The sequence below is a fragment of the Lates calcarifer genome, linkage group LG14 (genome assembly GCF_001640805.2).
Source record: "Lates calcarifer isolate ASB-BC8 linkage group LG14, TLL_Latcal_v3, whole genome shotgun sequence".
NCBI classification, from domain to species: Eukaryota; Metazoa; Chordata; class Actinopteri; family Centropomidae; genus Lates; species Lates calcarifer.
Genome location: NC_066846.1, coordinates 11,030,559 through 11,058,460, shown reverse-complemented (window position 1 = coordinate 11,058,460; position 27,902 = coordinate 11,030,559). Strand labels below are relative to the sequence as shown.

The 27,902-nt window shown below is 41.1% G+C and overlaps 5 protein-coding genes across 5 annotated transcripts; all 5 read right to left on the bottom strand.

Moving 5' to 3' along the window:
* Window positions 1-73: 73 nt before the first annotated feature.
* LOC108874159 (E3 ubiquitin-protein ligase TRIM39) lies at window positions 74-3,829 on the bottom strand. The gene is made up of 7 exons (XM_018662566.2): window positions 3,694-3,829; window positions 2,324-2,892; window positions 2,080-2,175; window positions 1,442-1,675; window positions 1,083-1,239; window positions 974-1,000; window positions 74-878 (listed from the first exon to the last, which is right to left on the bottom strand). The coding sequence occupies exons 2-7, from the start codon at window positions 2,888-2,890 to the stop codon at window positions 313-315; spliced, it is 1,647 nt and encodes a 548-aa protein (XP_018518082.1). The 5' UTR covers window positions 2,891-2,892; window positions 3,694-3,829; the 3' UTR covers window positions 74-312.
* A 301-nt stretch (window positions 3,830-4,130) lies between these two features.
* LOC108874160 (E3 ubiquitin-protein ligase TRIM47) lies at window positions 4,131-8,281 on the bottom strand. Its single transcript, XM_018662568.2, has 4 exons — window positions 8,166-8,281; window positions 5,799-6,439; window positions 4,724-4,954; window positions 4,131-4,601 (listed from the first exon to the last, which is right to left on the bottom strand). Exons 2-4 carry the CDS (start codon window positions 6,354-6,356, stop codon window positions 4,575-4,577), a joined length of 816 nt encoding a protein of 271 aa, XP_018518084.1. The 5' UTR covers window positions 6,357-6,439; window positions 8,166-8,281; the 3' UTR covers window positions 4,131-4,574.
* A 148-nt stretch (window positions 8,282-8,429) lies between these two features.
* LOC108874157 (E3 ubiquitin-protein ligase TRIM39) lies at window positions 8,430-12,095 on the bottom strand. The gene is made up of 7 exons (XM_018662564.2): window positions 11,940-12,095; window positions 11,037-11,625; window positions 10,834-10,929; window positions 10,518-10,751; window positions 9,802-9,949; window positions 9,686-9,712; window positions 8,430-9,588 (listed from the first exon to the last, which is right to left on the bottom strand). The coding sequence occupies exons 2-7, from the start codon at window positions 11,613-11,615 to the stop codon at window positions 9,062-9,064; spliced, it is 1,611 nt and encodes a 536-aa protein (XP_018518080.1). The 5' UTR covers window positions 11,616-11,625; window positions 11,940-12,095; the 3' UTR covers window positions 8,430-9,061.
* Window positions 12,096-13,018: 923 nt separating this feature from the next.
* On the bottom strand, window positions 13,019-17,684 carry si:dkey-46i9.6 (nuclear factor 7, brain). Its single transcript, XM_051075701.1, is given in 8 exon segments — window positions 13,019-13,576; window positions 13,672-13,698; window positions 13,827-13,974; window positions 14,495-14,542; window positions 14,544-14,726; window positions 14,832-14,927; window positions 15,702-16,713; window positions 17,604-17,684. Coding segments are annotated over 7 exon segments (2,025 nt in total). The 5' UTR covers window positions 16,671-16,713; window positions 17,604-17,684; the 3' UTR covers window positions 13,019-13,022.
* A 304-nt stretch (window positions 17,685-17,988) lies between these two features.
* btr12 (bloodthirsty-related gene family, member 12) lies at window positions 17,989-27,122 on the bottom strand. The gene is made up of 8 exons (XM_018662580.2): window positions 26,988-27,122; window positions 25,060-25,535; window positions 24,703-24,894; window positions 24,445-24,540; window positions 22,239-22,472; window positions 20,888-21,035; window positions 20,011-20,037; window positions 17,989-19,447 (listed from the first exon to the last, which is right to left on the bottom strand). Exons 1-8 carry the CDS (start codon window positions 26,992-26,994, stop codon window positions 18,909-18,911), a joined length of 1,719 nt encoding a protein of 572 aa, XP_018518096.1. The 5' UTR covers window positions 26,995-27,122; the 3' UTR covers window positions 17,989-18,908.
* Between the last annotated feature and the right edge of the window lie 780 nt (window positions 27,123-27,902).

The following is a 27,902-nucleotide window of genomic DNA, read 5'->3' as shown; positions in this document are numbered from 1 at the left end:
GAAGCAGCAACTACACACATGCATGTTGTGAATTAAAGTGACAGAGAGAAATTAATAACTTAAATGCAAAACATGTTTTATTAAAAGTTGGGATTTTATTTGGTTTTGATTCTGATACTTAAAAAGAAGCATATTGTAATTACAGCACATGTATAAATGGCACATTGGACATAGACTGTACACACACACACTTGACATTTCATACCCAGCAGTATATGTAGACAGTAGACTTTTATAATCAAATCCCTCCTCCACCTCTACCAAACCTTTGGACTGCCAACATGTGATATACAACACAGCCACACACACTCTTCATGATTCATCCATGTCCTGTTCACATTGTTTCACAGCAGAAATAATCAAAGGATCAATGTTTTTATCGTCTTGTTTTACATGTGGACTCAAATATGGGAAAAGGTCATCTTTGAACAAACACTCAGTAAAAGAGTAGATGTGAGACTGAGCCGTCACATTGTAGAAAGAGACAATACCTTCCTCATAATCCACAAACACCCCCACCTTCTCTGGTTTCTTTTTCAAGGAAAGACGAATTGGTGGTGTTGTCAAAGCTGCAAACTTTTCCTCCTCATAATGTACAGTCACCCAGTAACCATTGTCTGGATTCAGCGAGAGTTTCCCCTTGCGGTTTGCGTCACCTCTTGTGATACCCAGGTCCCACCCAGTCTTGTTGCCAACCTCCACCTCCCAGTATGATTTCCCAGAGGTCAAGCTGTTGCGCCCGAGGACACTTCCAAACATGTCAAACCTCTGTGGTGTATCGTCAACTTCCCGATCCTCCCCTCCATCTTTCACTTCCTTCCCATCATCAGAAAGAACGAGGCGTTGATGTGCAGTGGTTGGATCCAGCTTTACATCCACTGTTAAGGACAAATTAAAAATAATTAAATGATCTAAACAAAAAAGTCTGTATTTTCAAAGATATTGTACAGAAGAAACCAAATATATTACCCACCTGTAAACTTTTGAACTCTCTTAATTTCTGTGAGGTGAATAAATAGTGTTAGATCAGTTTGGTCAACATTTCAGCTTTTATCATTTTCCACCAATAATTTAACTGTTACCAGTGGAGGTCAGCTCCTCCAGCTTCTGTTGAATTTTCTCCATCATAATTGCTGTGATTTTTCTCATGGTCCCAAAAGACAGTGACGTGTCAAACTCCACCTCTGCCCAGTCTTTGATCCTCCTGTGATCATCCAGGTCTTGAAGAGACGGGTAGCTCTGAGAAACAAAGAGATCAACCACAGACAGCAGACAGAAAAACTTACAGCAGTAGCTAATAAAGCTTCAGTAGATAATCCAGCAAAGAAGAGGTAATAATATACCAACAACAACAAAAGAAATTTAAGTAACTTCATCTTTGTGGAGCACCTGATAATGCACTCTCCTCAGAAGTCCTGAAATGCTTTGAATTTCTTCTCACCTGCAGAAAATTGATGTGATCCTCAAGTGTAGCTATATCATCCAGCTCAGAGATGGTGGTCTTGAAGCGGCTGATCTCTGCTTCTAACCCTTTTTTGAGGTCTTCTGCCTCCTTCTCCACAACCTGCCTTCTGTCCTTCAGTGGCCGAAGAGCTTGTTCCTGGGCTTCCTCCACAATGGCGAGCACAGCTGTGAACACAGCCTCAATTTCCCACCACTCATTTTCAAGCTGGTCCTGAAAATGGGAGAAAGTCAAGCACTGTCCATTCAACATTTGACCCTTTTGTCTGTCTTATAAATTTCATTTCATCAGTAGCTTTGATGGTGTACCCAGAGAGGATTAATACCTGGGTCTCCCCACCAGTCAATCAGAACTGAGTCAGAAACAGATGAAACATCGTTGAGTATCTACAATGAAGTCCAGTTGCCCTTGATTCAGACCTTCTAGGATAATCATGACCTGGATGACTAAGAAACGTATCAGAAATGCTACATATACCACAACATACAGTTGTATTACTTCTACAAAACTGCACTTGTTTGGCCGGAACAACAACACCACTTTCAACCAGACTAAATCTGTAGAGTAACTGATTTGGTTTTGAAGAACTACATCAGTTTGTCTTCCTTGGAGCTTACCTTGCAGCTCTTCAGCGATGTATTAATCTCATTCACCTGTGATTTCTTCCTCTTAATTTTTGCTTCTAATTCTGTCTTGGCGTTTTCAAGTTCAACCTGTGATAAACCAAAAAACAAGTCAATATCCCAACTTCAAACATTCTCCTTGGTGGTATAACATGATGAAGACAGACAACTTGATACACAGTGACGTTTTCATGTGTGTACATAATGACTTAATTCATTCTTTCATAGGTTAATTCACCTTTTTCTTCTCCCATTCGTCTTCAGTAGAGACGACCTCCTCCAGACCTTCTTCCAGGCAGAGAGCACAAATGCATCTCTGCTGCTTCCTGCTGTACAGCTCCAAGGGACGTCCATGCTTCAGACAGGCCCTGTCATCCAAGTTCTTCACAGGTGCCACTAACTTGTGGCCTTTCAGTCTTTCAGTTGAAGAATGATTCTTCAAGTGGGTCTCACAATATGAGGCAAGACACACGAGGCAGGACTTCTTTGCCTTCAGCTTTTGCTCTGTGCAAATGTCACAGGCCACCTCGCCGTCCTTCCCAGTGTACAAATCATTCTTTTTCTCCTTATACTGTTGGACAATATCTCTCAGGATGATGTTCACATCTGGGACTCTGCTCAGAGGATTCTTGCATAGGGGGCACACCCTGTCGTTGTACCTAAAGTTGAAGTTCAGACATTTCTTGCAGAATGAGTGGCCACAAGCTGTAGTGACAGGATCCTCAAATGTATCCATGCAGATGGAGCATGTTAGATGCTTGTCCAGTGAGCAGGTCTCACTGGATGATGCAGGAGCAGAGGCCATATCTGTTTAAAGAGAGCACAATGAGGTTACTCAGTTAGAAATCTAGCATGTAAGTAATGTGGCAATATGGCAGTTTTGTGTCAGTCTGTTCACCAGATGGACAGTAGGGCCCAGGACACAGATCTGCTTGTATAAGGGATTATGTTAAGGCATTACAGGTGCCACACCTGCTGGAAAGGAGGAAAAGAAAAAGAGGAATAAAGGCATCAAACTGTCTGCAGAATATAGGTCAAGCTTGCTAACATTAGCCACCACAAGCTACTGGTCATACAAAACCAAATAAAACTGCAAAACCCCTGAGTGTGTTTTCTTGTTTTTCAATTCAGCTTTTCATTTGAAAGAAGAACACTCTGTTATTTTCTCTAATGGTGTTGCTTTAATGATGATAAAGTTCTTCACACCGCAACTTCAAGTGAGTTTGGGCTGACAACACCTGTGTGTGTAGAAATTACATTGTGTGTCTGTTTATTTGGATTTACACAGATTAATTTTAACTGGACATATATCAAAATTCAAGATTACAAAGCAGGTTTCTTTTTGCAAAACAAGGAAACATCACCGCTGTGGTGAGGTATTACAGGTGCCACACCTAATGGAAAATTCAGCTGTGTGTGTGTGTGTGTGTGTGTGTCCATTAGTGAAGCAGACAAAACCCTGCTTAACACATTTTAAGAGTGTATTACATTGCAATGCAATAGAACAACAGTCATCTGAAGTACAAGTAAAAATCAGTCACTCCCTCTAAAAGAAACCTAACTAAAAGAATGTGATCCAGTAAAAAAAAAAAGAAAGTGTTTTATTACCTTTTAGTTACTGAGATGCTCCTTGTCTCACAGAGTTCTCTCTCTCTTTCTACTCCCACCTGGATTGTGTGTGTGTGTGTGTGTCTGAATCTTCCTTTGGTCATGTATTTCTGTTCAAAAACCCAGCCCGTCATTTCCCTTATTCAAAGAGACATATCCACATGCAAACAAGTAACCAATTCAAATGTCTGTCTCCTGCAGGGCGTGTTGCATGGTGAGTTTGCACAGATCAAATATTGAACTTCAGTTAAATGTTTTGCTGGGGCATTGGTAGAGATTGTATGTATGCAACCCTATCTGTTGCTCTTTATTAAGCCAGTTTGACTGGTGGGCTGAGTGTGAATCGTAGCTGCAAGTTTCGCTTTTCGTTTCTGAGCTAAAAGCATGAAAGTGCTGATATATGTTGTTCTCAAAAATGTTAAGCAGAAACACATGAATGACATTTTCTCATTTTTATTCCATGAAAAAGGAAAAAGCAAAAAACATTTCAACTTTGAAATACTGTACTGCATATAATCTCACTCTGTCCATAAAATACATTACATCATCCACACAGGTATAAATTACATTCATACAATATATTCTCAGTCAGCAACTGGCCATACCCTGGATCAACTTTTATAAAATTAGTGGATTTAAACCAATTTTGTTCTTGGGGTGAACAGTTTCTTTAAATCTGTGCAAAGCATCATTAATATTTTATTTACACATAATTATTGTTTTAAATAGATAATATACAGTGAGCATTTTACAAAATGTCAACCTATTACTTAAAAGGAAATCCAACTATGGATTTTTATTAACCATTTTATAAAAGAAAAAAATCTAAATAAACTTTGTTCCAGTGCTCTTGAAGATGAGACATCAGGATGTTCATCCAATCATGATGTAGCTGTGTATAGAAATCTCTGTAGAGACAAAGGAGAGATGGCATCAGTGGCTGCTGTGCAGTATTAAAGGTCACGAAAAAGAAAATGAGTGATTAGTAAGACTGATTACTGATGTTTTGACTTTTGACCATGCTGCAGACCTGTAGAAAGTGGAGGTTGTCTTCAGTCTGTGAAAGCTGCTCCAACTCAGTGTTTTTCCTCTGCAGCTCAGATATTTCTTCTTCCAGCTGTTGGACCAGCTCTTTATTTTGTGCCCATGCCTCTTTTGGATTTTCTCCACTGCGGTCTACAGAGAGCTTGATTTTCTCAACTTTACTCACTCGCTCTTGAATCGCCTGCTGAAGCTTGATCCTTATCCGTTTTAGTTTGACCTGTGGAAAAATATTGTGTCAGCAGAGCTATGGAGACAGTGTAATTCATGTTAAATAAAAGCAATTCTCATGTCATTGCTGACCACACCCTCATCACAATAAATCAGTTGTGGTATTTTTGTATAAATGTGAAATGAAATGAAAGCAAGTTTGAAATAATTATGTCGTGCCAGTGGTTTTTGCCCTTGTTTCTTACAATTAAGACCAGATGTTCTTGAAACTTTTTTGCTTACTGCCATACAAATGATGTTTATGTGATGATGAACAATTGTTGAAAGCTTCAGCATAGCATTCAGTTTCTCAGCACCCCCACAAACATGAAACCATAAACATGCACAAGCAGATTTACCACCAGTTTGGTAAAAAGCAGTGTAGAGGCTTCCAGTATTGTGTATAGTGACTGTATAGGGAATGATTTAAACCAAGACTGTGCAGCTTTTCCTGAACAGCAGCCATTGCAGCTAGCAGAGAGTAATGGGATAATGCTATGTTTGGATCATAGCCAAACAGTAGTTTAGCATTTAGCTAAAACGCTAAGCTACTGTAACAGCAGCACAAGCAGAAAAGAGGAATAAAGTCTGCAAACTGTCTGCAGTATATAGGTCAAACTTGCTAACAGTAGCCATCACAAGCTACTGGTCATACCAAACCAAATAAAACCCAGTGAGTGTGTTTTATTGCTTTTGAATTCAACTTTTCATTTGAAAGAAGAATACTCTGTTATTTCCTGTTGCTTTAATGATGATAAAGTTCTTCAGAAGAAATATTCTACTGATGCTATTGTTACACAACAACAATTGCCTGACTCAGTGTTTCCACCTGCAATGCTTTTAATAGACCATACCTTCTTCTTCGCAGCTTCTTTGTTAATGGGAATAATGTGATGGCCTCTATGTTCTGTGTGGGCACACATAGCACAAATGCATGTTTGGTCACTCCTGCAGAACCTGTTCAACTGCTTCCCATGCACTCTACACACAGAGTCCTCCATGTTCTTCACCACACTGATCAGAAGATGGCGCCCAAGAGCTTCGCTTTGGTAATGTGGCTCCAGATGAGCGTCGCAGTACGAGGCCAGGCACACCAGGCAGGACTTGACTGCACGACGTTTTGTCGGGCAGAAATCACAGGGAACCTCTCCGGCTTTTAAAGGCACAGTTGTATCTTCAGTCTGTGTTGTTGGGTCAGTTTTGAGCTGTGGCCTGGTGGGGAAGACAGCCATGCAGAGGGGGCACTGACAGGCCCCATGGATCCTCCAGTATTCTCCTATACAGCCCAGACAGAAGCAGTGTCCACAGGGGAGGGAAGCCGGGTTTGTGAACTCATCCAGACAGATACAGCACTTGGGAGGCTCTGACATTAGGTCAAAGGTTAATGTCTGTCTTTGCATGTGTGCACACATACATGCATGTAACCTGCCTGCTTGGTGTGACACTAGTTTGCATAGATAATGTTGTATTCCACTTAATGCTGAGCACAGGAAATCTGTAGAGAAAGCAAAATCTTGTATTAGCAGACACCTGACTTTCAAAATTCTTAATTTGGTGTAGTCGACAGGTTTCCAGAACAGTTAACCACAACATTTTTGTCACACCTGACACAGAAAGCATCAGGAATATTTTATGTAACCATGTACTTAGAAGGAGCATGAAGTGCTTAACTGTGTAGTGTAGTGTTTAGGCACTGAGATTGTTAAAAGAAGGTCTTTCAGTGAGAAGAACCAGCACCCTGATTCTGGGACATAGTAGTCTGGAGGGGATTGGTGATTTCATGGGCAGTGGAAAAACACAGTTGACCACAGTCACTACATTTTCAAGTGGAAAGGGATGCAGGCTGAAGAGGATGACAATAAATGGTTATCTGCTAAATTATGTAAACATTCACGAGTAGAAGAGTGTGTTGTTGTTGTAAGTTCTCACAGCTGCTGCAGGCATCAACACAGCTGTTTACAACTTGTCTTCCATTCTTGCTCACTATATGTAAAACTGTCCAGGATAATAGATTTATTTATAAAAGACAATATATGACTTTGGTATCAGTTTAACAAGTAAGGAGGGATCATCCACAACAAGCTGTGTGATTATAAAAAATAATTAATAACACAGGCTAATCACCCCTCTATAACTAGAACACTGATTAATAATGTAATACAGACACAAATAAGCCTCTTAAATTAGCACCTCAGCCTCTCATTAATCTTAATAGCAGTTGGTCTGAGTTGGTGTTTGGTCCCGGAGGTAAAATTAAAGGTGAAAACTTCAGAAATACTTTAAACATTACAGCTCACTTGGCTTTTGATCCTCATAAGGGTCATCCAACAACACTTTAAAAGTACATGTACATAGGCTATACACATATAAGGCAGTTGAGGTCAGCTCAACAGTTAGTGGGGCATTCACACTTGCATCATACTGTATGTGACGGTGAATGAGATGTACAGTTAAGAGCAACTGTATGTGATTGTGTATGTGATATGTGATGGCCAATCAGATGGTTTTCTGAGTCAGGTGAGTGGTGTGACTTGTGTTGGGTGTAGGTGACATCGGTTCGTCCACAGTGCAGAGAAGTTCAAGTCTTTATGTGGCAGAGTTTGTCACAATCACACAAGTAAGACTGGATAATCCTGTTTATACTGATCAAAATCAGCAGTGTTGAATATTTTTCAAGAGAAAATACTCAGTCAGTGGAGACTCTCTGTTGGCACTCTCTTTGTTAACACTGAAATACGTAATATTCTCCTCCCATAACAAGTATGAGCCATAACCTGGTACAGCTGGAATGAATAACCCCTGGCTATGAGTGTAAATCACAGACTGTATACGGTGTTCATTCAGAAGAGTCATGAGCCTCCTACGTCAGAGCCATGTGGTAATTTCAAAATATTGCAAATCCTCCAGCCAATCAGAATTGAGCACTCTCTGTGATCATGGTGAAAGATTTACCCAAAATTGTGACCGTTGTCAAAAGAATATACAGTAAAAATGTTTAAAGTGGAGTTGGTTGTAAAGTTGTTGTGACATGCCAGTCTAAACATCCTGAGCGGCTTCTTCTTTCTCTTAGTCCTTACTTATGAGAAATATAAAGAATGTAAACAAACTCTTGTACATGTCAGCACACAGCTTGTTGCTTTCATTTGACAAAAGTCGACCACAATAATCAAAACTTCACTTCTGTATGACACAGTTAAAATTGATATATAAAACTCACATACCTGTCTTTCCCAGCAATGAGCTTGTGTTTCCTAAGGCTCTGTCAGTGTTGCGTTACACTCTTATCAGTTGGTTCCTCCTCTAAATAGGTGACGACACGCCTATCACTGCTGGCAACGAGGGCGGTTCTACTCGACCCTGTAATTTCCTGGATGCTCATAAACTCATATATGCCTGTTAAAGCAGGGGTTGATGTTTCCTCAGGTGAAGCTCCAAACAAGGCAACAAAACCATGTTTATTTCAGCAGTAATGCAATACACACATATTACCTTTATTCAGCTTTTATTCTAGTGAGGAAAGATGTTCTTTGAAACATTTGACAGGATGCAAAGTAATTTATTATGTACACTACCTGATTATACCTTCACCTGACAAGTGCATTGATTTTAATTCAAGTGTAAACTGACACTAAACCTTCCTGAACCTAAGCAACCTAACCAAGCACAATAGGCCTGTCAAGCTTCAGACTTCTCAAATTGTTGAAGTGGTGCATATGGGGTTGTAGCAGTGCTCAACACATGAAGAATTTGAAAAATGGCGACCTCTTTCTTTTAAGCCCTTCCAAAACCAAGACACCTGGTGTCCTGGATGTAAGTGAACTTGAAGGAAAAATCATTATGAACAAGCTAAGCAGTTAAACAGCATTACACCGTGTCTAATCAGGATGCATTTCAGCCATATTTTTCAGTTGTTTGTTGCACACACAGTCTGACAGAACAGATACAGGTATTTCAATCAATGAAGTTGTCCATATAGGCTGGTGTTTCACTTGTGCAGAAATGCGTCCCAAATTATTTTTACATTTCAAATCTATTTTCTTTATGCACATAAGACACATCATATCTTTTAGTCCTAAGTGAGTTTTGACCTTAGAAGAATTTTCTACTGTTTCTACTGTTACTGCAATACTAAGGGCTCTGATTTCTTTGCTCCACTGTACAGATAGAAATATGGGTACAGTTTCTCTGTAAAAGACTCTCCTATGAAAGAGTAAATGTGCAGCTTCTGATTCACTTCATAAAAAGAGACTCTTCCTTCCTCATAGTCCACATAAACTCCTACATTTCTTGGCCTGGGACACAGGTTCAGGACTGTGTAGGGTGTAGAATGAACTTGATAACCAAAACCACTCTTTTCTATCGCAAAGAATCCATTTTCTCTTTTCACAGTCTTTGTCCCTGCTCTGCTAACTGTTTCCTTGGCAACACCAACATCCCAGTCGTTTCTAAAGCCCACTTGGACTTCCCAGTAGTGCCGCCCAGAGGTGAAGCCCTTCGTCCCTAAAACCATGGGACAATCAAACCTGTCTAAGTTTAAGTCATCAGACGATGAGGGGCTTGCATATTTGGAGTACTTCAATCGTTTCCCAGATTCAGTCACCACAAGGTAGCTACCAGCAGTGGCTTGGTCGAACGTGACTGACTCTGGAAAAAAAAAAAGTCTAGTTAAAGCTGCCGTCTTTAGTTATAATTACTGAATTTTAAACAGGAAGACCAAATCATATGTTATGTGTGATCTCACCTTTATACTGCTTCATTCTGGTCAGCTCTGTTAAAAGTGAAAACACAGTATAGTTATGGGAAACTCATGATATAGAGACATCTTCACGATTGAATGCGAACGCAGCAGATATTTACCTGTGTTCGTCAGAGTTTTCAGTTCTGTTTGAAAAGTGTGGACAAGATAAGACATGGCTCTCCTTACTGACTGCATGCACAGGTCTGAGTAAACCCTGATCTTTGACCAGTCCTTGGTGTCAGATATGGTGCTCAGGGCCTGCAAAGTCTGAAATGATTCACCAACACATGATCGTGAGTGGCATGGGGCTATATTTATTTTGCTAAACCCAACCATCTGCACCCAAGCAGACATTTTCTACTCATCATGTGCTTTGACAGCCTGTCACAAAAAAGCTTAGTTCACCTTCTGAAGAGCAGAAGTCACTCTCTTGCCCAAAATCAGAGGGGAACGTCGATACCACACCCATTTCTGTGCAGTGCATACAGTTGGAGCCAGCAGCCAGTTAGCTTATCTTAGCTTAGCTTAAAGACTGGAAATGGGGAAGCCACCTACTAGCACCTCCTAACACCTTTTTACAGATTAAAATTATGAGATATGATGTGGTTGTTAGTGAGCTTGAGCAGTGATGGTAGGCGGTACAGTTGGACATAGCCACGCGATTTCCAGTCTTTATGCTAAGCTAAGCTAACAGTCTGTTGGGTGGTGACAATGTTCTCATCTAACTCTTGGTAAGAAAGTAAACAAGTGCATTTTCTTAATGTTAAACTAGTTCCTTTAATACATACACCACATGGACAACCTTTTGGCCAAAGGGAGGCGGGGATGTACTAACCTGCAGAAGTTGAAGGTGGTCGTCATTCTGCGAAAGATCATCCAGCTCCGAATGCGTCCTTTGCAGTTCTGCGATTTCCTCCTGCAGCTCTCGAATCCTTGTTTCATCTTTTTCTTGTGATTTTCTCAGCTTTGTCTCTATGTTCAGTCTTAGTTTAGTTTGCATCTCTTGTACTTCATTCATCAGAGTATTGAAGAGCCTATCACTGTCATCAATCTCTCTCTGTGCCTTCTCCTATAATCATAAATCATGTCATTAGCAAAGATTTATATTAATGTATAAATTGTACATGTACAGAATCTGCCTCAATACTCACTCTGGTCATTTCAGAGGAAACTGTAAATTCATGTATCTTTTCCATTCTTTCCTCAATCATCATTTTGATCTTTGCTTTCTTGGACTCAATATTTTCCTGAAATGTAGAATTCAAAGGCAGCGATTCAATAATTAAAGCCATTTTTCTTGTAAGGTTCAGTTTACTCTCATAATATACGAAAATTAAAAAATGAACTGTCTTACCTTCTGCTGAGCCCCTTCTTCTTCCACAGGCACTGTCTCATGGTCTTTGTGGTCTGTCTCACTGCACAGCAGACAGATGCACACCTGCTCATCCCGACAGAAAAGCTCGAGGATCCTTTCATGCTTATCACATATCCTCTCCTCCAGGTTCTCCACCGGGTCGATCAGCTTGTGTCTCATCAGGGAGGGAACTCTTTGGTGAGGCTCCAGGTGGGCTGCGCAGTACGACGTCAGACACACCAGGCATGACTTCTGGGCCTTGAATTTTCCTTCTGTGCACACGTCACACTTCACTTGCCAGGGTCCATCAATGATTTCAGGTGTCTCCACTTTTCTCCTCTTTATTTGGACCGAAATCTCCTCGATGACCGTATTTGTGGAGATCTCAGGCCTGCTGTAGAATCGTTTATTACAACTTGGGCAGTGGCATAACTCACTGTTGTCCCAGTGCTTGCTAAGGCAGGTTTTACAGAAGTTGTGACCACATGGTGTGGTGACTGGGTCGCTGAAGACATTCAGACAGATCGAACACTGGAAATGATCCTCTGGCAATGAGGCAAGGATACTGAGTGATGACATTATGGGATCTCTGTGGGCAAAAATGCGATTTATATGCATTATATGTGTTTTATTTTAGGTTTTTTACATCATGTGCAGCATGACATAACCCAAGGTTTTTAACTTGAACTGAACGGAGACACAAAAATTAAGAAAAAAGTTTTGAAAAGTTAGATAAGTCTGCAGAATTAAGTCTATTTTTAGGCTGTTTACAATGTGAATCCAGACACACCCGATGAGTCATTTTCACATGAATCAGCTTGCACATATTAATCCTGCATCACATTCTTACAGTTCTGTGTTTTAACTGCAAAAACGGTAAAATAAGCCATAAGAATTACTTACCTAACACTCTGTAGTTCTGTACCTTCCAGAAACCTGAGCTGTCTTTCACGTTCAAGACCATATGCAGTAATTAAGGCACTGCAAACTCAATACTCATGTCTTACAAGAGAATGGATATAGACGAGTCCTGGGAAGCTGGGGCAGCTCCAGTCACATCAAGGGGCGGGGCAGACTGGCATCATTTTCCTGAAATGAAACTTACTGTATTTCATTCATGAAGCCAGAATATTTGAGAGAACATTTATTGTTGTAAACCATGAATACATTTCTTTTACAGCATACAATATCAAGATCAGTCCACACTTAAGTAAAAACCAACATGCAGTTATGAAATTTGACGTAAAAACTACACTTTCTTTTGTTTTTTTGACATGCTATGTATTTAAAAGGACAGTTCATTTTAGGAAATACGTACTCTTGCCAGAGGTTTTATGAGAAAACTAATACTAATCAACCACTCTGACATCTGTTTATACGAGGCTACCACCAGCAGTGGGTTAGCTTTAGCTTAGCATAAAGACTGGAAGCAGCTAGCCTGGCTCTGTTCACTGATAACAGCAATTAACATGTTATATCATGTTTATACAAAGGTGATATTACAATATCAGTTAGTGAACTCCAGAGGTGCTTTAGATTTTTGTGACTTTTCATTAGAGCCATACTAACTGTTTACCATTGTTTCCTGTCTTTATGCTAATAGCTAACCATCCTGTAGCTCAAGCTTTATATTTAGCACACAGACATGAGAGTGGTATCAATCTTTTCATCCAACTCACAGCAAAAACATAAGTAAATGTATTCCCCAAAATGTCAAACCAATACCTTACTGACTGATCTGTATAAATGCTAGTAGGCAGTTTGTGGGGGGAAGCAAACAATCAGAAATTTTGAACCAGCCCCTCCAGGTCTTGTGAAACTTCAATGAACTGATATGAATGCATAAAGTGTACAATTAACGTATTTGTTGAGCTACATTATAAATGTAATAAATATACATAAAACATAAAACACAGGGTTTTGTTAAAACAGGTATGCCTACTACAAATACAGTCTGTTTTTTTTTCAGTGTTTTCACTGTCGTTCTTAGCTTTGCTTGATCACAGCTTTCTCATTCACAGGACAGATCACCATGGTATCAGAGGCTTTGTCGCAGCAGTACAGATAGAAAAATGGCAGAATCTTCTCTGTGAATGTATCTTTGAACGTGTAAATATGGGTCCGAGCTCTCACGTCATAGAATGACAGTTGCCCCTCCTCGTAGTCCACGTACACACCCACTCGCTTGGGCTTGGGGTCGAGGGGGAGCTGTAATGGTGGAGATGTTGACACCCGGTAACCCTGGCCTTTCTTCATGGCAAGAGCCCAGTAGCCTTGAGTGGTGCTTACAGAGATCCTGCCCTTTCTGTTGACAGAAGACCTGGCTACTCCCAGGTACCAGTCATCCTTGTCCCCCACCTGGACCTCCCAGTAATGTCTCCCAGAGGTGAAACCCTCACGGCCCAGGACAATGACCACCGTGTCAAAGCGGTCAGGGTGGTCTGGGAGGTCCTGCCACGCTCCCAGGTGTCTCACCTGATGTCTGTCCTGAGAAAGCTGCAACCATGGGTTGGCTGTGTCAGGGTCCAGAGTGACATCCACTGCAGAAGCATAAGACACAACAAAGGACTTATTTCACTGGAGAGTTTTGAGATGTAAAAATGAAACAAAATGCAAATGAAAGGAAGAAGTTTACCTGTATATTTCAGAATCTTTTTGATCTCTGTAAAAGACAAAAGACAAAATTCTCTAAGGATAGACTGCGTTCAGCTGCCTCTGGAGATATTCTCTCAATTTAAAATCAAAACAAACAGAAACATATCAAAGATATACTGGAAAAGAAAATCCTACCGCTGTCAGCCAGTTTGTCAATCATTTCATTCAGTGTCGCCTCCAGTTTGGACATAGATCTCCTGATCATACCCACACAGATGTCAGTGGGAACACTGGTCTCAGACCAGTCTTTAACAGATGGAGGAGTGCTTAGGGCTGGGAAGCTCTACAGAGAGATACAACACAAGGAATGGCTAACAAATTTGCATATCCATTCTTTTTTTCAATTGAGTCCTCTTCAAACTATTTCTGATTTTAATGGAGTATATCTACCTTATAAACAGAAGATTGTAAGATTGTTTACAGAATGATTGGCTGCCACCAAACGAAATGTATTTAGATTGCATTACAGTAAACAGCAGGAAGGGGGCACTGTTGTAACAGTCTATGATTTTCTTTGAAGGAGAAAAGAATTTTGAAAGGAACTGTTAATTTTACCACGATTACTCCTATAAATAAAACAGTGGTTAATAGAACAAGTTAATCTCCTCTTTGCAGTGAAAAGCAAGAGATAAACACTCACAGAGATGTCACCAGTAACATGAAATAGAGATGCCAATCACTTCAGTCACGGATTAATTTGAATTTGAAATCAAGATCTACCTCTTAAAATCTTTCAGGGTAAATCTCAAATAATAAATTTATATTTAAAGGGATCACTAACTATGCTCATTAATTGCCCTCACCTTTAAGAAATGAATGTGGTCGGTCCGAGCCACGTTTTCCAGTTCAGTAATTCCTTCTTTTAAGCTCAAAGATTTCCTGCTCCAGTTCAGTGATGAGGCCATCAGCCCAACTCTCCATCTGCCTCTGCTTCTCCTCGATGGCCAGAACCAGCTCGGCCTGAGTCCTCTGGATGGACCGCACCAGCTCTGAGAAGACCTGCATGCTCTCTTCGATCTCTCTCTGAGCGCTGGCCTGAATCCACAGACAAAATCTACGATGAATAATTCTGGGTAAATGCAATCTCTGATGTTATTAGTTGCATGACATCAGCCTATATTTGATCTGAGGAGGACTCACTTTGTTGAGCTCTAGGGAGTGTTTCATCTCCTCCACCTTTTTCACTCTGTCCTGGATCATCTGTTGGACATCTATTTCTGTCCTCTTCAGCTGTGCCTGCACAACAAAATTTCACATAAACATGGCTGATGACAGGTAGCCTGTACTTTCAATTATGTAAAAAGATACTTGTCATGATCTTTACTTTACTCTTAAAACAATTTTCTTGTGGGAAAAGTTCGGCTTTTCTGGTTTAGTTAGAGAGACTATATAAAATAATATGTGTTTTTCAGGTATTCTTCACCAATGAGATTTCTACAACAAAAGCTGTTCTAACTCTTAGACACATTGGGAACATATTTAAGTTCCCAAGATGTGGGAACATATAGTTTAGTTTGTTTGCCTAAGTCCGTTTCTGTTCCAAGTTAAAATATTTCAGGAATATTATCCAGTTAATTTTATTGAAACGATAAACCCAACACCCCTACCTGCAACCTTAACCCTAAACCCTATCCTTATCCCTAACCCTGTCCCTACCTAACCCTACCCTTAAATTCCCTCCAAGTGTAGCCCTATTATATTGAGAGCTATACAGCAATTCTGGGGAACATAAAAATCCATCTGATGAGTTCCCACAATAGGCCATGTCACATTAATTGAATACAGAGCTGGGGAACATCTTTTTCAGGGTCTCATTGAGTGCTATGTAGAGCATGGGAACATGGGACCTTGGGAGGGCGCACATGTAGAATTGGGGAATGTAGGACCTTGGGAACACAAGACCCTGGCAGAGTCCATATGTAGAACTAGGGAACGTAGGACTTTGGGAACATAGGAATGACTCCTGTACTGACTGTGCTGTGTATTTGGATGGTAGCAAATCTGTCTCACCTTTTTCTCAGTCCATTCTCTCTCCACAGGGACAGTGTAGTGCGCCCTGTGGTCTGTCTCAGTACAGAGCACGCACACACAAGTCTGATCCTTCTTACAGAACAGCTCCAGGAGCCTCTCATGCTTTGGACACATCCTGTCCTCCATGTTAGCAACAGGATCCATTAGCTTGTGCTTGGTGAACCTGGCAGCATGAGATTTCAGATGCTCCTCGCAGTAGGAAGTCAGACACACGAGGCAGGATTTGACCGCTTTCGGCCTTCCGTCCCCGAGGCAAACGTCACACAAGACCTCCTCCCAAGAAGGATGTGGGAACGAGGAGGAAGCAGGTGAAGGTAAGGTTTGAGGAGACAGAGAAGCAGGGATGTGAGGTGAGGGTGGGGGTGATGTTTGGGGCAGTGATGGTGGACCCTGAGCTGTGGCTTGAGGTGATGGTGGAGGAGAGGTTTTGGGTACTGACGCAGGAGGGATTAACGGAGGTAGCTCCTCCTGCAGAGGGTTCTTCTCGTCTGGTTTTTCCTTTGGCTGTTCTTTCTTTCTCCTCTCCTCATCTTGCTTCTGCTTCAGTTCCTCCAGAAGCTGCTGCATCTGACTTTTCTCGAGAAGTCTCTCCTGATCCTCCTTTTTCCTTCTTTCCATTGTCAACTTCTTCTCCTTCCCCTCTTCCTCCTCTTTGCTCACCTTCCCTTCTACACCTCTAACCCTAATCTCCTTGAACTGCTCTGCAATTTCCCTCAGCACAGTGTTAACGCTAATATCAGGCCTTTTGTGGAAAGACTTCTTACACATGGGACACTGGTACAGGGGGCTTGTTTTCCAGTATCCCAGAATACAGCTCTGGCAGAAGTTGTGTCCGCAGGGGATGGATACAGGGTTGGTGAAGACGTCCAGACAGATGGAGCAGTGCACCTGCTCTTCAGAAAGGTTCCCAGTGGTGGCCATTCCTACACGGCGGAGAGGCAGCGTCATTTTCAGCGCAAGCAACCAGCCTTTGAATGGGGCATCAAACCTGCTGTAATATTGAGGTTGCTACGGTTAGATGGCGTGACTTTATGTGGGGTCATTTGCATGCAAATCTACAAAGCATGATGGGAGTCATTTATTGTTTTGAGTATATATATATATATATATATATATATATATATATAGTTTTTTTTGGCTTCTTTTTTTGGTAATAAATGAGTCCCTGTGTGTCTTGGGGGAGTGTTGTCAGACCATTCATATGTGTATATATACTTTTTTCCTCTTTCTTGAGCCTGAAATAAAATGAAAAAAAAAATCCTCAGTGCTTCCTGATGGAATAAATTGTAATTAAGAATCTGTTAAATTACCTCAATCATATGATTCACATGTCTGTGATGAGCTATTTTCAACAGATTATATAATCTATTGAAAATGTTCATGTGTCATTTCAGACCTTGAATTTTCAGCTGCTTTTTAAACAAGACAGTTTCATGTGTACTAATTAGTTTGTACACTAGCATGTCTGTGAAGCTATAAGTATGTGTGTTTGACGTTTTAAGACAGGCAGCACTCTGCTTGAGGCCTAGGTATTCATGGCAGGCCAGATTAAAATATTATATATATAAGTCCATGACCTGTCTTTCAGTGCTTTTTGAAGTTCTAAACAAGAATCAGAGTTATTTTAAGATACAAGCACCTCACTTATCTACACATTTGTTTGAATCTTTGCTACACTGACTGCAAAACAAAAGTCTTTTTGCTCAGGCCACAGCTTTTAATGAGCCAAACACTGTTACAAAATCCCAAACACAACAACAACAACACTCCCCTAAGAGACATATGCCTGAGCACAGAGAAGCAGATGTGAAAGTATAGAAATCAAAATGCAGGAGAGAGGACGAGGAGAGACAGAAAAAGCAGGGATATGGGGGCACTCACCAGAGAGCAGCTGCCTCGAGACTCTGCTGTTCACTGACACATGAGACAGGCTGTAACCGCAACACACACACCTCAGACCCAAAATATACCCCCCTCCCCTCCTGTCCTTTTACCCCAGATACAAATTTATACTCCCTAGTCATTGCCCTCAGAGCTCCAGGAGGAATAACTTTAACCCTTCAGAGAATACCTGCATTCTAGCTTGGGTCAGAAACAACAAACTACAGTGCACTATGGTCTCTGTTGAGACTGTCTAAGCTGTTGGTCAAGTCAGTGTTTTTATTTTTTTATGGCTTTGATAGTAGTTTTGCGTCTCTGGCTCCACCCGCCAACAAGCTAAAGGAAAAATCCCTCAATTACTAGTTAAAAAAAGAAAAATTATATGTATTTTTGACTGATCATCTTTATTGAACAAGAAGGTTCAGAAAGAAGGTACAAAAGCAAACATTTAATATAAAAATACAGAACATTATAGTTTCCATGGACCTTAAAACAATCCTAAGTCTGAGTTTTAAAAAAAAATGCCCTTTGCAAACAATGTCATGGTCCTACAGTATGTACAAAAAAGTCTTCATTTGGTTCCCCAGGCAAGCTTAAACCTCTAGACATTACATTCATCTATGAACTTTATTGTTTTAATCTGTAAGGTCTCCAAATCCTTACAGTTACAGTTAAACAAAGACTTAGACAGAAAGTGAAAGTGCCAGTAGTACAGCATTACTCAAATTCAAATGTCTCCTTAACATGTCCAACTAAACCAGGGCTGCAGAACCACAGGTCAGAGTTGGCCTTTAATTCACTTTAGTCCTTCACAGGTTTTCACCCCATCATGTCCTTCTTGTTTATTTCAGATATAGCTTGAGATGAGAGTATACACTATGATGGAACTATCGGTTACTTAAGAGTAACCCAATTGTAAAGTCGTTTCTCTGTAATATGTAGTCAGTCAAGTACCAGATATATTACATTTTGTTTTCCTATAACCCAAACACACACAGGTAACAGGATACTTAACAGGATAGAACCTTATTTTGTTTGAACAAATTCAATAACCTGCCCATATGACAAGAGAGTGTTGTTGTGTGTAGTTTTGATGTGCAAATAACTTGCTTTTTTATTTCAAGTTGTGTGAGGTAAAGTGCTATACAAACAAGTAAAATTGAGAGAATTATTTCAAGAAAAACATTGTATTTTAAGACCAAATAGAGAACATAATTATCTGTTTAAAATGAAGTATCTGCACTTTGCACCAAGCCTGTTCTGTCCAACATGTTATATGGTTTAACCTAATGCTGACTGACTGTCTCAGGTATGTTTAACAGGGGTTATAATGAGAGGAGAGGTGTTCTTCCCCTCCTGGATGAGACAGGGGCTGAAGATCGGGTACAGGCTCTCACTGAAGGTATCAACAAAAGTGTAGAGATGCAGACGCGCCTTCACATCATAGAAAGAAATCTGGCCTCCGTCATAATCCAGGAAGATTCCCACTTTACCGGGTTGGGACGACAGCATTAGAGGCAGGCGAGTCGTCGCCAGAGCCTTCACTTCCCCGTTCTTCAGCCACAGACACCAGTACCCACCCTCAGGACTCAGCTTGATCTCACCCTTGCGGCGGGCTGAAGCCCGGGCCACACCTAGGGTCCAGGCCGTCTTGCGCCCCACGTCAACCTCCCAGTAGTGACGCCCGGAGCTGAGGCCCTCTCGGCCCAGGACGAAGAGGGCGGGGCTGAAACGCTTTGGACCCTCAGAGTGGGAGGTCTTACGCTCTTCATACCTCACCTGGCGACCGTCTTCGGACACAACCAGGTTCCTCTGGGCTGTGCCAGGGTCCAAAATCACCTCACCTGGACGGGACAGAGCAGAGTTCTTGTCAAGTTTGATTCTGAACTTGCAATGTTTTCTCTAGGCTGGTAAGTAAACAGCTGTTAATGCTAGTGTGACGATGCAGCAGTAGCAAAACTTACAAATAACCCCTTCAAGTAAAAATAGCAATACTATGAATAATTCACTGAGTAAAGATCCTGTGCTCACATCTACTTTTTACTCCTACAAGTACTGTCAGGAAAAAGTACTCAAGGTATCAAAAGGTAAAGTAGGTTATTCATTATGCAGAATGGCCTCTTTCAGAGAAAACGACTTTTTTAAATATATAATTGTCGGGGTTGCAGTGAACTTCATACTTTCAAATTTGCTGCATGGAGCTTGTCTGTGCAGTGAAGAAGTGGCACCATCTTGTGGACAATTAGGAGAACTGAATATCATTTTAAGCTCTGGATGCACTGCTCAAGACCTGCCAAAAGCCCCTGCTCTTCTCTAAAATCTCTTTTAAGAAGAGTCCTTGCCCCCAAACAAAGCATAAGCATGAACCATTAATATCACTAAGCTAACAATTTAAAGTCTTACTCACTTGAATAGTTCTGCACCTTCCGGAGTTCTGAGAGAGAAACAGCAAAGAGAGAAAGAGGGAAAGACCATGTCAGCAAGTCATTCAGCTAACGAGTCAAAGTCAAAGCAGATGGCACGTGTGGGTAGTAAACATGTAGAACTAATCCCGAGCTGTAAATGCTCAAGACATGTGCTGCTGTCAGTCAGCTCTCCGCTGCTGCCTTCTCCTTGATTCCAAGTGGATGAACTGTGGCATCAACACTATCTCCATCTGTCCAACCATCTTGTATGTGTGAATGTGCGAGTGTGATGGGTAGGTTGGTGCGATGATGAGTCACTTTTCTATTCAAAGCGCTTGTACTGAGGTCCACAGGTCCCTGATTTGGATTTTGCACAGGAAGTGTGGTTGGCATTGGACAAGAGAGGATGGATTTTACTATAACTCTGCATAGATAATCCACATGGGCACTCAGCAAGGCACGCTGAGTGTGATTAATTTTCAACTGAATAAATAGCAGGAACATCTTACTGTGCAAACCAGCACATTAACTCTCTGATAAATACAAACCATATGAAGATTGTGATGTTTAACTGTTGTTTTTAACAAAATATTTTTTTTTATCCAACCTTCCACAGCCACCACTTATGGTATTGTTGAATGTGGCTACATCACTGCAAGGTGTTTCTGTTATTTTGTACAGCCATGTACATCACTCATACATGTAGGCTGTGCACTGTCTTATGATAATCCACTGTTGTAATCAAAACACATTCTTGTACAGTTACCTATATATTACTACTTTATTTGTGGACACAGTGAATCTTTAAAAACACATTTTACAAATAGTTGTGTTTTGTCATAACAGAATGAGAGGCTAACTTTGGCTAGCTGCCCTTACCTTTCCCGTACAGCCTTTTAAGCTCCTCCTGGAACTTGTCCATGAGGCCGCTGACGGAGGAGCGGATGGTTCCCAGGTAAAGGTCAGTGTTGATGCTGACCGCTGACCAATCAGTGGGCTCGGGCACGGGTGGCAGCGTCGCCAGATTCTACAGGAAATGGAAGAGAAAGGTTACACAAGGTATGATGAAATGAAAAATTAATGACCTCTCAGGGGAAATAAAGTCTCTGCAGTGGAAAGAACAAACTAAATATGATGCTGACGTGGAACTCTGAACAGATCTGAACAAACTCTCACTTCAGTGGTACCTAACATAGATTTACATTGACATTGCCCAGATTTACAAATTTGCTGCTGGTCTCTGCAAATCTAAACCAAGTGATGCAAATGCTAACTCTGAACACTCTGCACATTGTCAGTTTGACAGTAAAATCAAAGCACAATCAATGCAGGATAAGCAAAAAAGGAGAGTTACAGATACAGGACAGTGAATGTATCTGTCAGCATATTCTAAACTTTGTTCTTCCAAACACTGGGTTTGGGAATTTGAGGCCTTCCCTTCCCCTCCTCCTATCTAGAAAACCTCCAAATCAGCAACCTCAAAGATGTCTTTCATGTGAGAGAGAATCAACATTTTATCTACATAAACAGTCCAGGATAAATGCACAGGGGGGAACTTCCAGAACAGCTGGCTCTATTCATAGACACTTTGATGTTGTGTCGCAAATATCCTAACCAGTACAGCTGGTGCAGCCATGGAGGTTCACTGGATTACTGGCTGAACTAAATACTGTACACAGATTTGAGAGAGATATTTTTTAATGTAATTTTTCCAGCTTGGATGGTAACATTATTAATAAATAAATAGTTCATTAGGAAAGCAGTATCTTACAGATTTCCATTGCTGTAAGTATAACATAGCTCCTTACATTGATATGCCTTAGCCTCCTCACAAATTCAGCCCCTTGCTCTGTCCCAAATGCATACTAATTTTGTTTTGAACATGTAGGCTACACACTGTAAAACTGCCAGCATGCATCTTATGATCGGAGGTATTCATCATCTTAGAAATGAATGTAATCTGAAATGGAAGAAGCGGGTGGTGCAAATGTGTGTATTATTTTGAAATTTGAAAAACATCTTGCATCATTTCCTGTGGGAAGAAAATAACAACTCAGCAACAATGTTGACAACTGAAAACAAAAAATACACTAATCTTTGGGAAACTTTTTTTCGTATTAGAAATTTGTTTTAAGCTTAATATGTCATTCTGAACATACAATAATATTATATCTTCAACAGCTGGACCTCCAATACGGCTGCCACTATGTCACTTGAAAGCCTGTATCACCTGAAGGAAGACCACTTTGTCCTGGGTCTGCGCGTAGGCCTCCAGCTCGTTGCTCCTCCTCCTCAGCTGGCTCAGTTCGTTCTCCAAACCTCGAGCCAGTTCCTGAGCATGGCGCTCCGCCTCGCGTTGTCGAGTGGCAATCAGCTCCACCAGCTCCGCCTGACACTGCTCCACCAGACGCTGCAGCTCGGCATACACCTGCCAGCTCTCCTCCAGCTCCTTCTGAGCACTGGCCTACGAAAGAAAGGACATGAGGAAAGGCTTGGCCTGAGAGTTTGCAGATTTACAACAGAAAGCACTATAAACTTGAGGTGTAGACTTTGAAAAACATTGGAATTTACCAAGCAAGCAGGGTTTAACAAAAAGATTCTATTAGTTGCATTATGGGAAATGTAGGATCCTGCATTTTTAAAGAGCTTAGTCCTTACTAAAGTCTAGATATTCTGGCCTCTACAGCCTTTGATTTTGACTATTCATCTTTTAATCTGTTGCTTGTAAATCCCCCATAGAGTGATAATAAATAGCTGTAACACTTCACATGACTTCTACATCTCTGTCTCTCCTAATCTTTGTCTCTCTCAGCCAGTGACTGACAGGATTAGGCCTCAAATAAAACTGTTACAACCAATTAGACTCTAACAAGTCAACCTGTGTAATGACACAGCTTCAGTAATCACAGCTCTTTTCATCCATTGTCTCCTGCGAGACTCACAAAGTGACTGTCTGCACAACCTGACCAACAGGTTACAACTTCCCCTGGTCAAGCCTTTCATCTAACAGGTTTCAACATTAGCTTCCACTAATGTTTTATAGTCTCTAACAAAAAAGTGTAAAATTACACTGTAAGTGTATAAAGAGTTTCAGGTTTTTTTATTCATTAATATGCAGTTTATTTTTGGTGTATTATTCCTCTCCAAAACCTAAAATAGTCCAGCGATGCGTCAGTGTCTTCTCTAAGGCTAACAGCAGCATGCACCCACACAGTGTAACATGTGCATGTACAGTCACTTGTTTGTACAGTACACACACACACAGATGTGGTCGCTGTGATATTCAACCTGCTGGTAACTTAATCCTCATTGTATTTGTAAAAGCAGATTAAAAATGTCACCAAGCAGAAAACTAAGAGGAGCACTGAACCTGAGACATTTTGCTAATCAGAAAGCATTTGACACTGATGATTTACTGTTTGACGGAAAGTTACATACAAGTTATACATATTCTATATAATTTACTTTTAATCTGATTGCATTTTACATTTCACACTCTTATCACTCATTGAATTGTAATGAAAAATCATTTAAAACCTCAGTAACATTTCACCCATTTTACGACTGTAATTACAATCCTTTCTATCAACAAAAGAAGTGTAACCCTGGGTGTTTTGATCTCTTACGCTTCAGGTGAGTTTTACTGTGATGAGGCTGCAGGTAAAAACAGGGTGTGTGAAACTGAAGGTAAATGTTTACACTGGTCACACCGGTTGAACAGCCTCAGACATGGATCTGAGTCTGTATACGCGAGAGAAAAACAAACTATGTTAGCGAGCTGCCTTCTCTGCTTCCACTGAGAAAGTTCTGCCAAAATATGTTTTTGTTCTCTTGCAAGGTAAATTTGCAGGCAGGATTACCCATCTGAAAATATGATTTAAAGGTCATCTTTCCAGTGTCCTGTCAAAGTGCCCTTGAGCAACAGCCTGCTCACGTTTTGTAAATGCGCCTGGATCAGAGGGCTGCTTGAAGTGCAAATAAAGCTTTTGAGCTTCGGTGCATGAGAAGCACTACATTAGAGTGGACTGGGCAAATATTTAACATGGGATACACAAGGGAAATAACAACTGCAATACAACAGACATGTGACAGGCATGATAAAAGCCAGTTTAAAATGGAGTAAGGCATAAAGTAAACCAAGAGGCTGACTTGAATTTTCATATCAGTCTATCAAACTCTTGTTAATTTTTAACTTGGAAATATAAAATGCGGTATTGATGAAATAGGAGCTAAAGGCATCATCAAAACTGCAGATACTTGCACTGGACTTAAATTTCAAGGAGCAGAAAATCTGACACCGAAACTTGCAAACATGTTGTGTTTTTGTCTTCCAGTCACCTGGGCTTTAAGCAGGTAAGACTCATAGGTGTGATCCTGATTCCTGGCAGGTTAACCACTTCCTTCCACCACCTTTCTTAAACCGTCAGTGGTCTTACCTTGATGACCTTGATGGATTGTTTGATCTCCTCCAGTTTCTTGGATCTCTCCTTGATCAAATGTTTCAGCTCCGATCTCTTCTTCCCCAGGTTACTCTGTTAAAGGAGAATCAGGATTGTACATTGAAAATGAAAATCACATGACCAAATGTCAGTGAGGCCTTCATGGGGTACCTTTAAGGCAAGAGAGGAAATCTAAACCTCACATACCGTGCAAAACCAGCACATATATATATATAATGAGTGACTGCAGCTCACCGTCTTCTTCTTCCACTCGTGGTCAATGGAGACGATGTCGTGCGATTTGTGCGTGGCCTCAGCGCAGGCCGTGCAGATGCAGGTGTGGTCGGTGCGGCAGTAGACTTCCAGAAGACGTTCGTGTTTCTTACAGATCTTCTCCTCCAGGTGGAAAGTGGGTTCGATCAGACGATGAGACATCAGAGACTTCACCTGTATTAAGGGAGAGAGCCGTGGATTTGAATGTGCAAATGTAAGCATAATAAACCCCAGGACTGTGGTTTTGATCCCTAGGAATTCTCCTTACTGCCAGTGATTTGCCTTTGAACAAGACTTAATCGTGAGAACATGCAGAAGTGGGCACATATGTTAACTGACCTTTTTATGGTGTCTTAGGTGGGTCTCACAGAATGATCCAGGGCAGCTCACGCAGGACTTGTGTGCCTTTAACTTCCTCCCAATACAAGCATCACAGGGAACCTCCCCAGCCCGGGCAAACTCTCCTGTGTCGGGGCCCAGAGAGCCACTGTGGCCTGTATCCGAGCTCAGGTTCAGCGTGGATCCCCGTGAGGCAGCCCCTCCATCCCCACCGGCCCCTCCAGCCATCATGAGCCCCTGAAACTGGGAGGATATTTCAGCCAGGACCCTGTTGACGCTCATCTCTGGTTTTTTGGAGTAGCTCTTCTTGCACATGGGGCAGGAGAACCTCTTGCTGTGGTTCCAGTAGCCCTGCAGGCAGGCCTTGCAGAAGCTGTGGCCGCAGGGCGTGGAGACGGGCTCCACGAACACCTCCAGACAGATGGAGCAGCTGAACTGGTCCTCGGAGAGGACCCGGCCTCTCGGGGAGCTTATGCCTGGAAGAAAAAGGGTAGAGAGGCAAAGACAGAGAGACATGATACAGATGCACAAGTCTCAGCTACATTACCTGACTCTGATTATGAGACTGGTTTGGTCTCCAACATGTCTCTTACCCGAGAAGGTCGTTAACACTTGTGAGTTGCTTTTTTAAGCCGATCTGTATGTGCTGATGTTTGATGAAAACCTTGTGAGGTTAACCACAACCATCACATGGTGTTTAAAAATAGATAAATCAGTGCAATGAATAGCACACCCTCCAAAAAATGCTTGAATGGCAGAGGTTGAATACCTCACAGTGGGATGAGAGACCAGCCTTCTATGAGAGGGACTAATGAGTAATAGATGTGATTCAAGTAAAGTGTTTTCTTTTTACACACACACACACACTCACAAACCAATGGCAGTGAGCTACCATGAAAGGCTGTGGCTGAACTATCTGGAGGAACTGTGGTTCAACTTCATGCTCATGTACACTTAAACATGTGGGCAGAAGGGCCGACCCTGCAATTAGTGGTGAGTGTTGAAACTCAAAAACATTTCAAAGGTTTCAAAAAAACTGGGTGGAAATGTAGATTAAAACAGAGACTGTATTCTAAGTGGTACTTATTCTGATGATTGCTGTCTGTTCTGTCTCATATAACTCACAAAGTAGAAGAGAGAGCAAAGTGAGGGTGATACCCATATAAAGTCTGACGCTATACTTTGGGAGGTGATATAAGTGAGACAGTGTCAATAGGAACAGCACAAAGACGCCTTGTTGATAAAGGACGAGGAACTCATTACACCCGTACTCCAAAAGAGCGGCAGGAGTTTGAGTGAGACAAGAAAACGACTCTTACTCCCCCAAAACCATAAAAGCTTGCCAAATAATCAACACCACAGAACACAAAAGCTTTTTCTCACAGGCAGGAAGTATCTTTAAAAACGTCATTCTCCCCCAGTGGTGGGTGACAAACTATGTAAGGAATGCAGAAACTCTGGCCTGTCTACCTTACAGCAGGTTTGAAAAGAAAACACAACTCAAACTGGAAAGTTACACTGTACCTCTTACAACAAACAATCACTGTTGGTATATTTTTTTAGCCTTCAATAGCTTGTCTCTTTAATCCAAAATGAACTGGATTGTATAGAATCAGACGTTATAAAAGAAGAATGTATTTTTTATGTTGTGTAATTTCAAAATGATGTTTTTTCAGTGTTTTTATCCAAACAAATCATTGTCAGCTGTGATTTCTTGTTAATAAATGACACTGAAATATGTTTTCTCAAATGTGTCATTGTAGAACACTGAGCCTAACTTTTCACATTGTTTGTAACTCTTCTACTGTATATATGAGACAAGCCCGACAGAAAACTGTGCTGAAAAAACAGATTCACAAAACAGAATATGTTCTACAGTGAAACAAAGTTACTGCTACTAAAACTGAGTAAGGTAAAGTAGAACTTACTCTGCATGTTTTCCTCTGACGTGGATCAGTGCTGTCCCTCACTTCACACACTTGCCTATGAAGCGCACAGCGACAGGTGCTCAGGTAGTCTTCCTGGATCGTGAGGTGGCCCTCCCACTCTCGGTGACACACCCAGATTTCCACACATGCTCTGGTTTTATTATCACGCTAATTTCTATGGCTCTGTGGTGTAGATATGCAAAGCCCTAAACCAAAGGACGTTGTGTTTTTCCCCATTTGAATTAAGGTCTTTCCCTGAAAAACACAGATGGAACTATGCATTTGTTTGTGTTTGTTTTTGCCACTGACATCCTGTTTGTTAATTTACAACATTATAACTTCTCTCCCATCTTCAGAGACGATAAGCTAGGGCCTTGCATTGTCAGAGTTGATGGTGGTGCCCTCTGTTAGAACAGATGGGATGTGAAAATTAAAATGTTGCATCTCATTTTTACACATATTATTTTGTGCTAAAAAGAAATTATCAACTCCATTTTAAATTTGAATAAAGATCACATGGAGACATCCAACTTAGAAGTTTGAAGTGCTCAGTAAAAAATGACAAACCTGCGAATCGTTCAGCTTTCTTGAGCTCTACAGGAGAAGACAGAACATAATTACCAAGGAGATAAATGGTGCAGTTGATGTATTCAACGATAAATGACACAGTGGTTAAATGATTAAAAATAGCTCTATTTATCAAATCACCTGCTGTGTTCAAATCATCTTTGCTGACAACATAGTTTATCATCCTCTTTATGTGCATTTTTCCATTCACTTTATCACACCCTCCAGTGATACAGGGTCAGAGTTATTAAGCATTTTTTCCTTTATTCATTAATTCCTTCAGTGTTTTAAACCAGTTTTAGTAAGCCCAGCATGCATTGAGCAAAAGAAAGTGGAAGATTCAGACCG

What these genes read in the sequence shown, in the direction of transcription:
- LOC108874159 (XM_018662566.2), bottom strand. Translation starts at nt 2,890, where the DNA reads ATGGCCTCTGCTCCTGCATCATCCAGTGAGACCTGCTCACTGGACAAG. An exon ending in ACGAATGGGAGAAGAAAAAG is followed by an intron (nt 2,176 to 2,323) that starts GTGAATTAACCT and finishes GGTTTATCACAG; the next exon opens with GTTGAACTTGAAAACGCCAA. An exon ending in GGAGGAGCTGACCTCCACTG is followed by an intron (nt 1,001 to 1,082) that starts GTAACAGTTAAA and finishes TTCACCTCACAG; the next exon opens with AAATTAAGAGAGTTCAAAAG.
- LOC108874160 (XM_018662568.2), bottom strand. Translation starts at nt 6,356, where the DNA reads ATGTGTGCACACATGCAAAGACAGACATTAACCTTTGACCTAATGTCA. An exon ending in AAGAAGCTGCGAAGAAGAAG is followed by an intron (nt 4,955 to 5,798) that starts GTATGGTCTATT and finishes ATTTTTCCACAG; the next exon opens with GTCAAACTAAAACGGATAAG. An exon ending in ACAACCTCCACTTTCTACAG is followed by an intron (nt 4,602 to 4,723) that starts GTCTGCAGCATG and finishes TTGTCTCTACAG; the next exon opens with AGATTTCTATACACAGCTAC.
- LOC108874157 (XM_018662564.2), bottom strand. Translation starts at nt 11,615, where the DNA reads ATGTCATCACTCAGTATCCTTGCCTCATTGCCAGAGGATCATTTCCAG. An exon ending in ACCACCTTCAACTTCTGCAG is followed by an intron (nt 9,950 to 10,517) that starts GTTAGTACATCC and finishes GAATCATTTCAG; the next exon opens with ACTTTGCAGGCCCTGAGCAC. An exon ending in GAAAACTCTGACGAACACAG is followed by an intron (nt 9,713 to 9,801) that starts GTAAATATCTGC and finishes CACTTTTAACAG; the next exon opens with AGCTGACCAGAATGAAGCAG.
- btr12 (XM_018662580.2), bottom strand. An exon ending in ACGAGTGGAAGAAGAAGACG is followed by an intron (nt 24,541 to 24,702) that starts GTGAGCTGCAGT and finishes CTCCTTTAACAG; the next exon opens with AGTAACCTGGGGAAGAAGAG. An exon ending in AATCCATCAAGGTCATCAAG is followed by an intron (nt 22,473 to 24,444) that starts GTAAGACCACTG and finishes TTTCTTTCGTAG; the next exon opens with GCCAGTGCTCAGAAGGAGCT.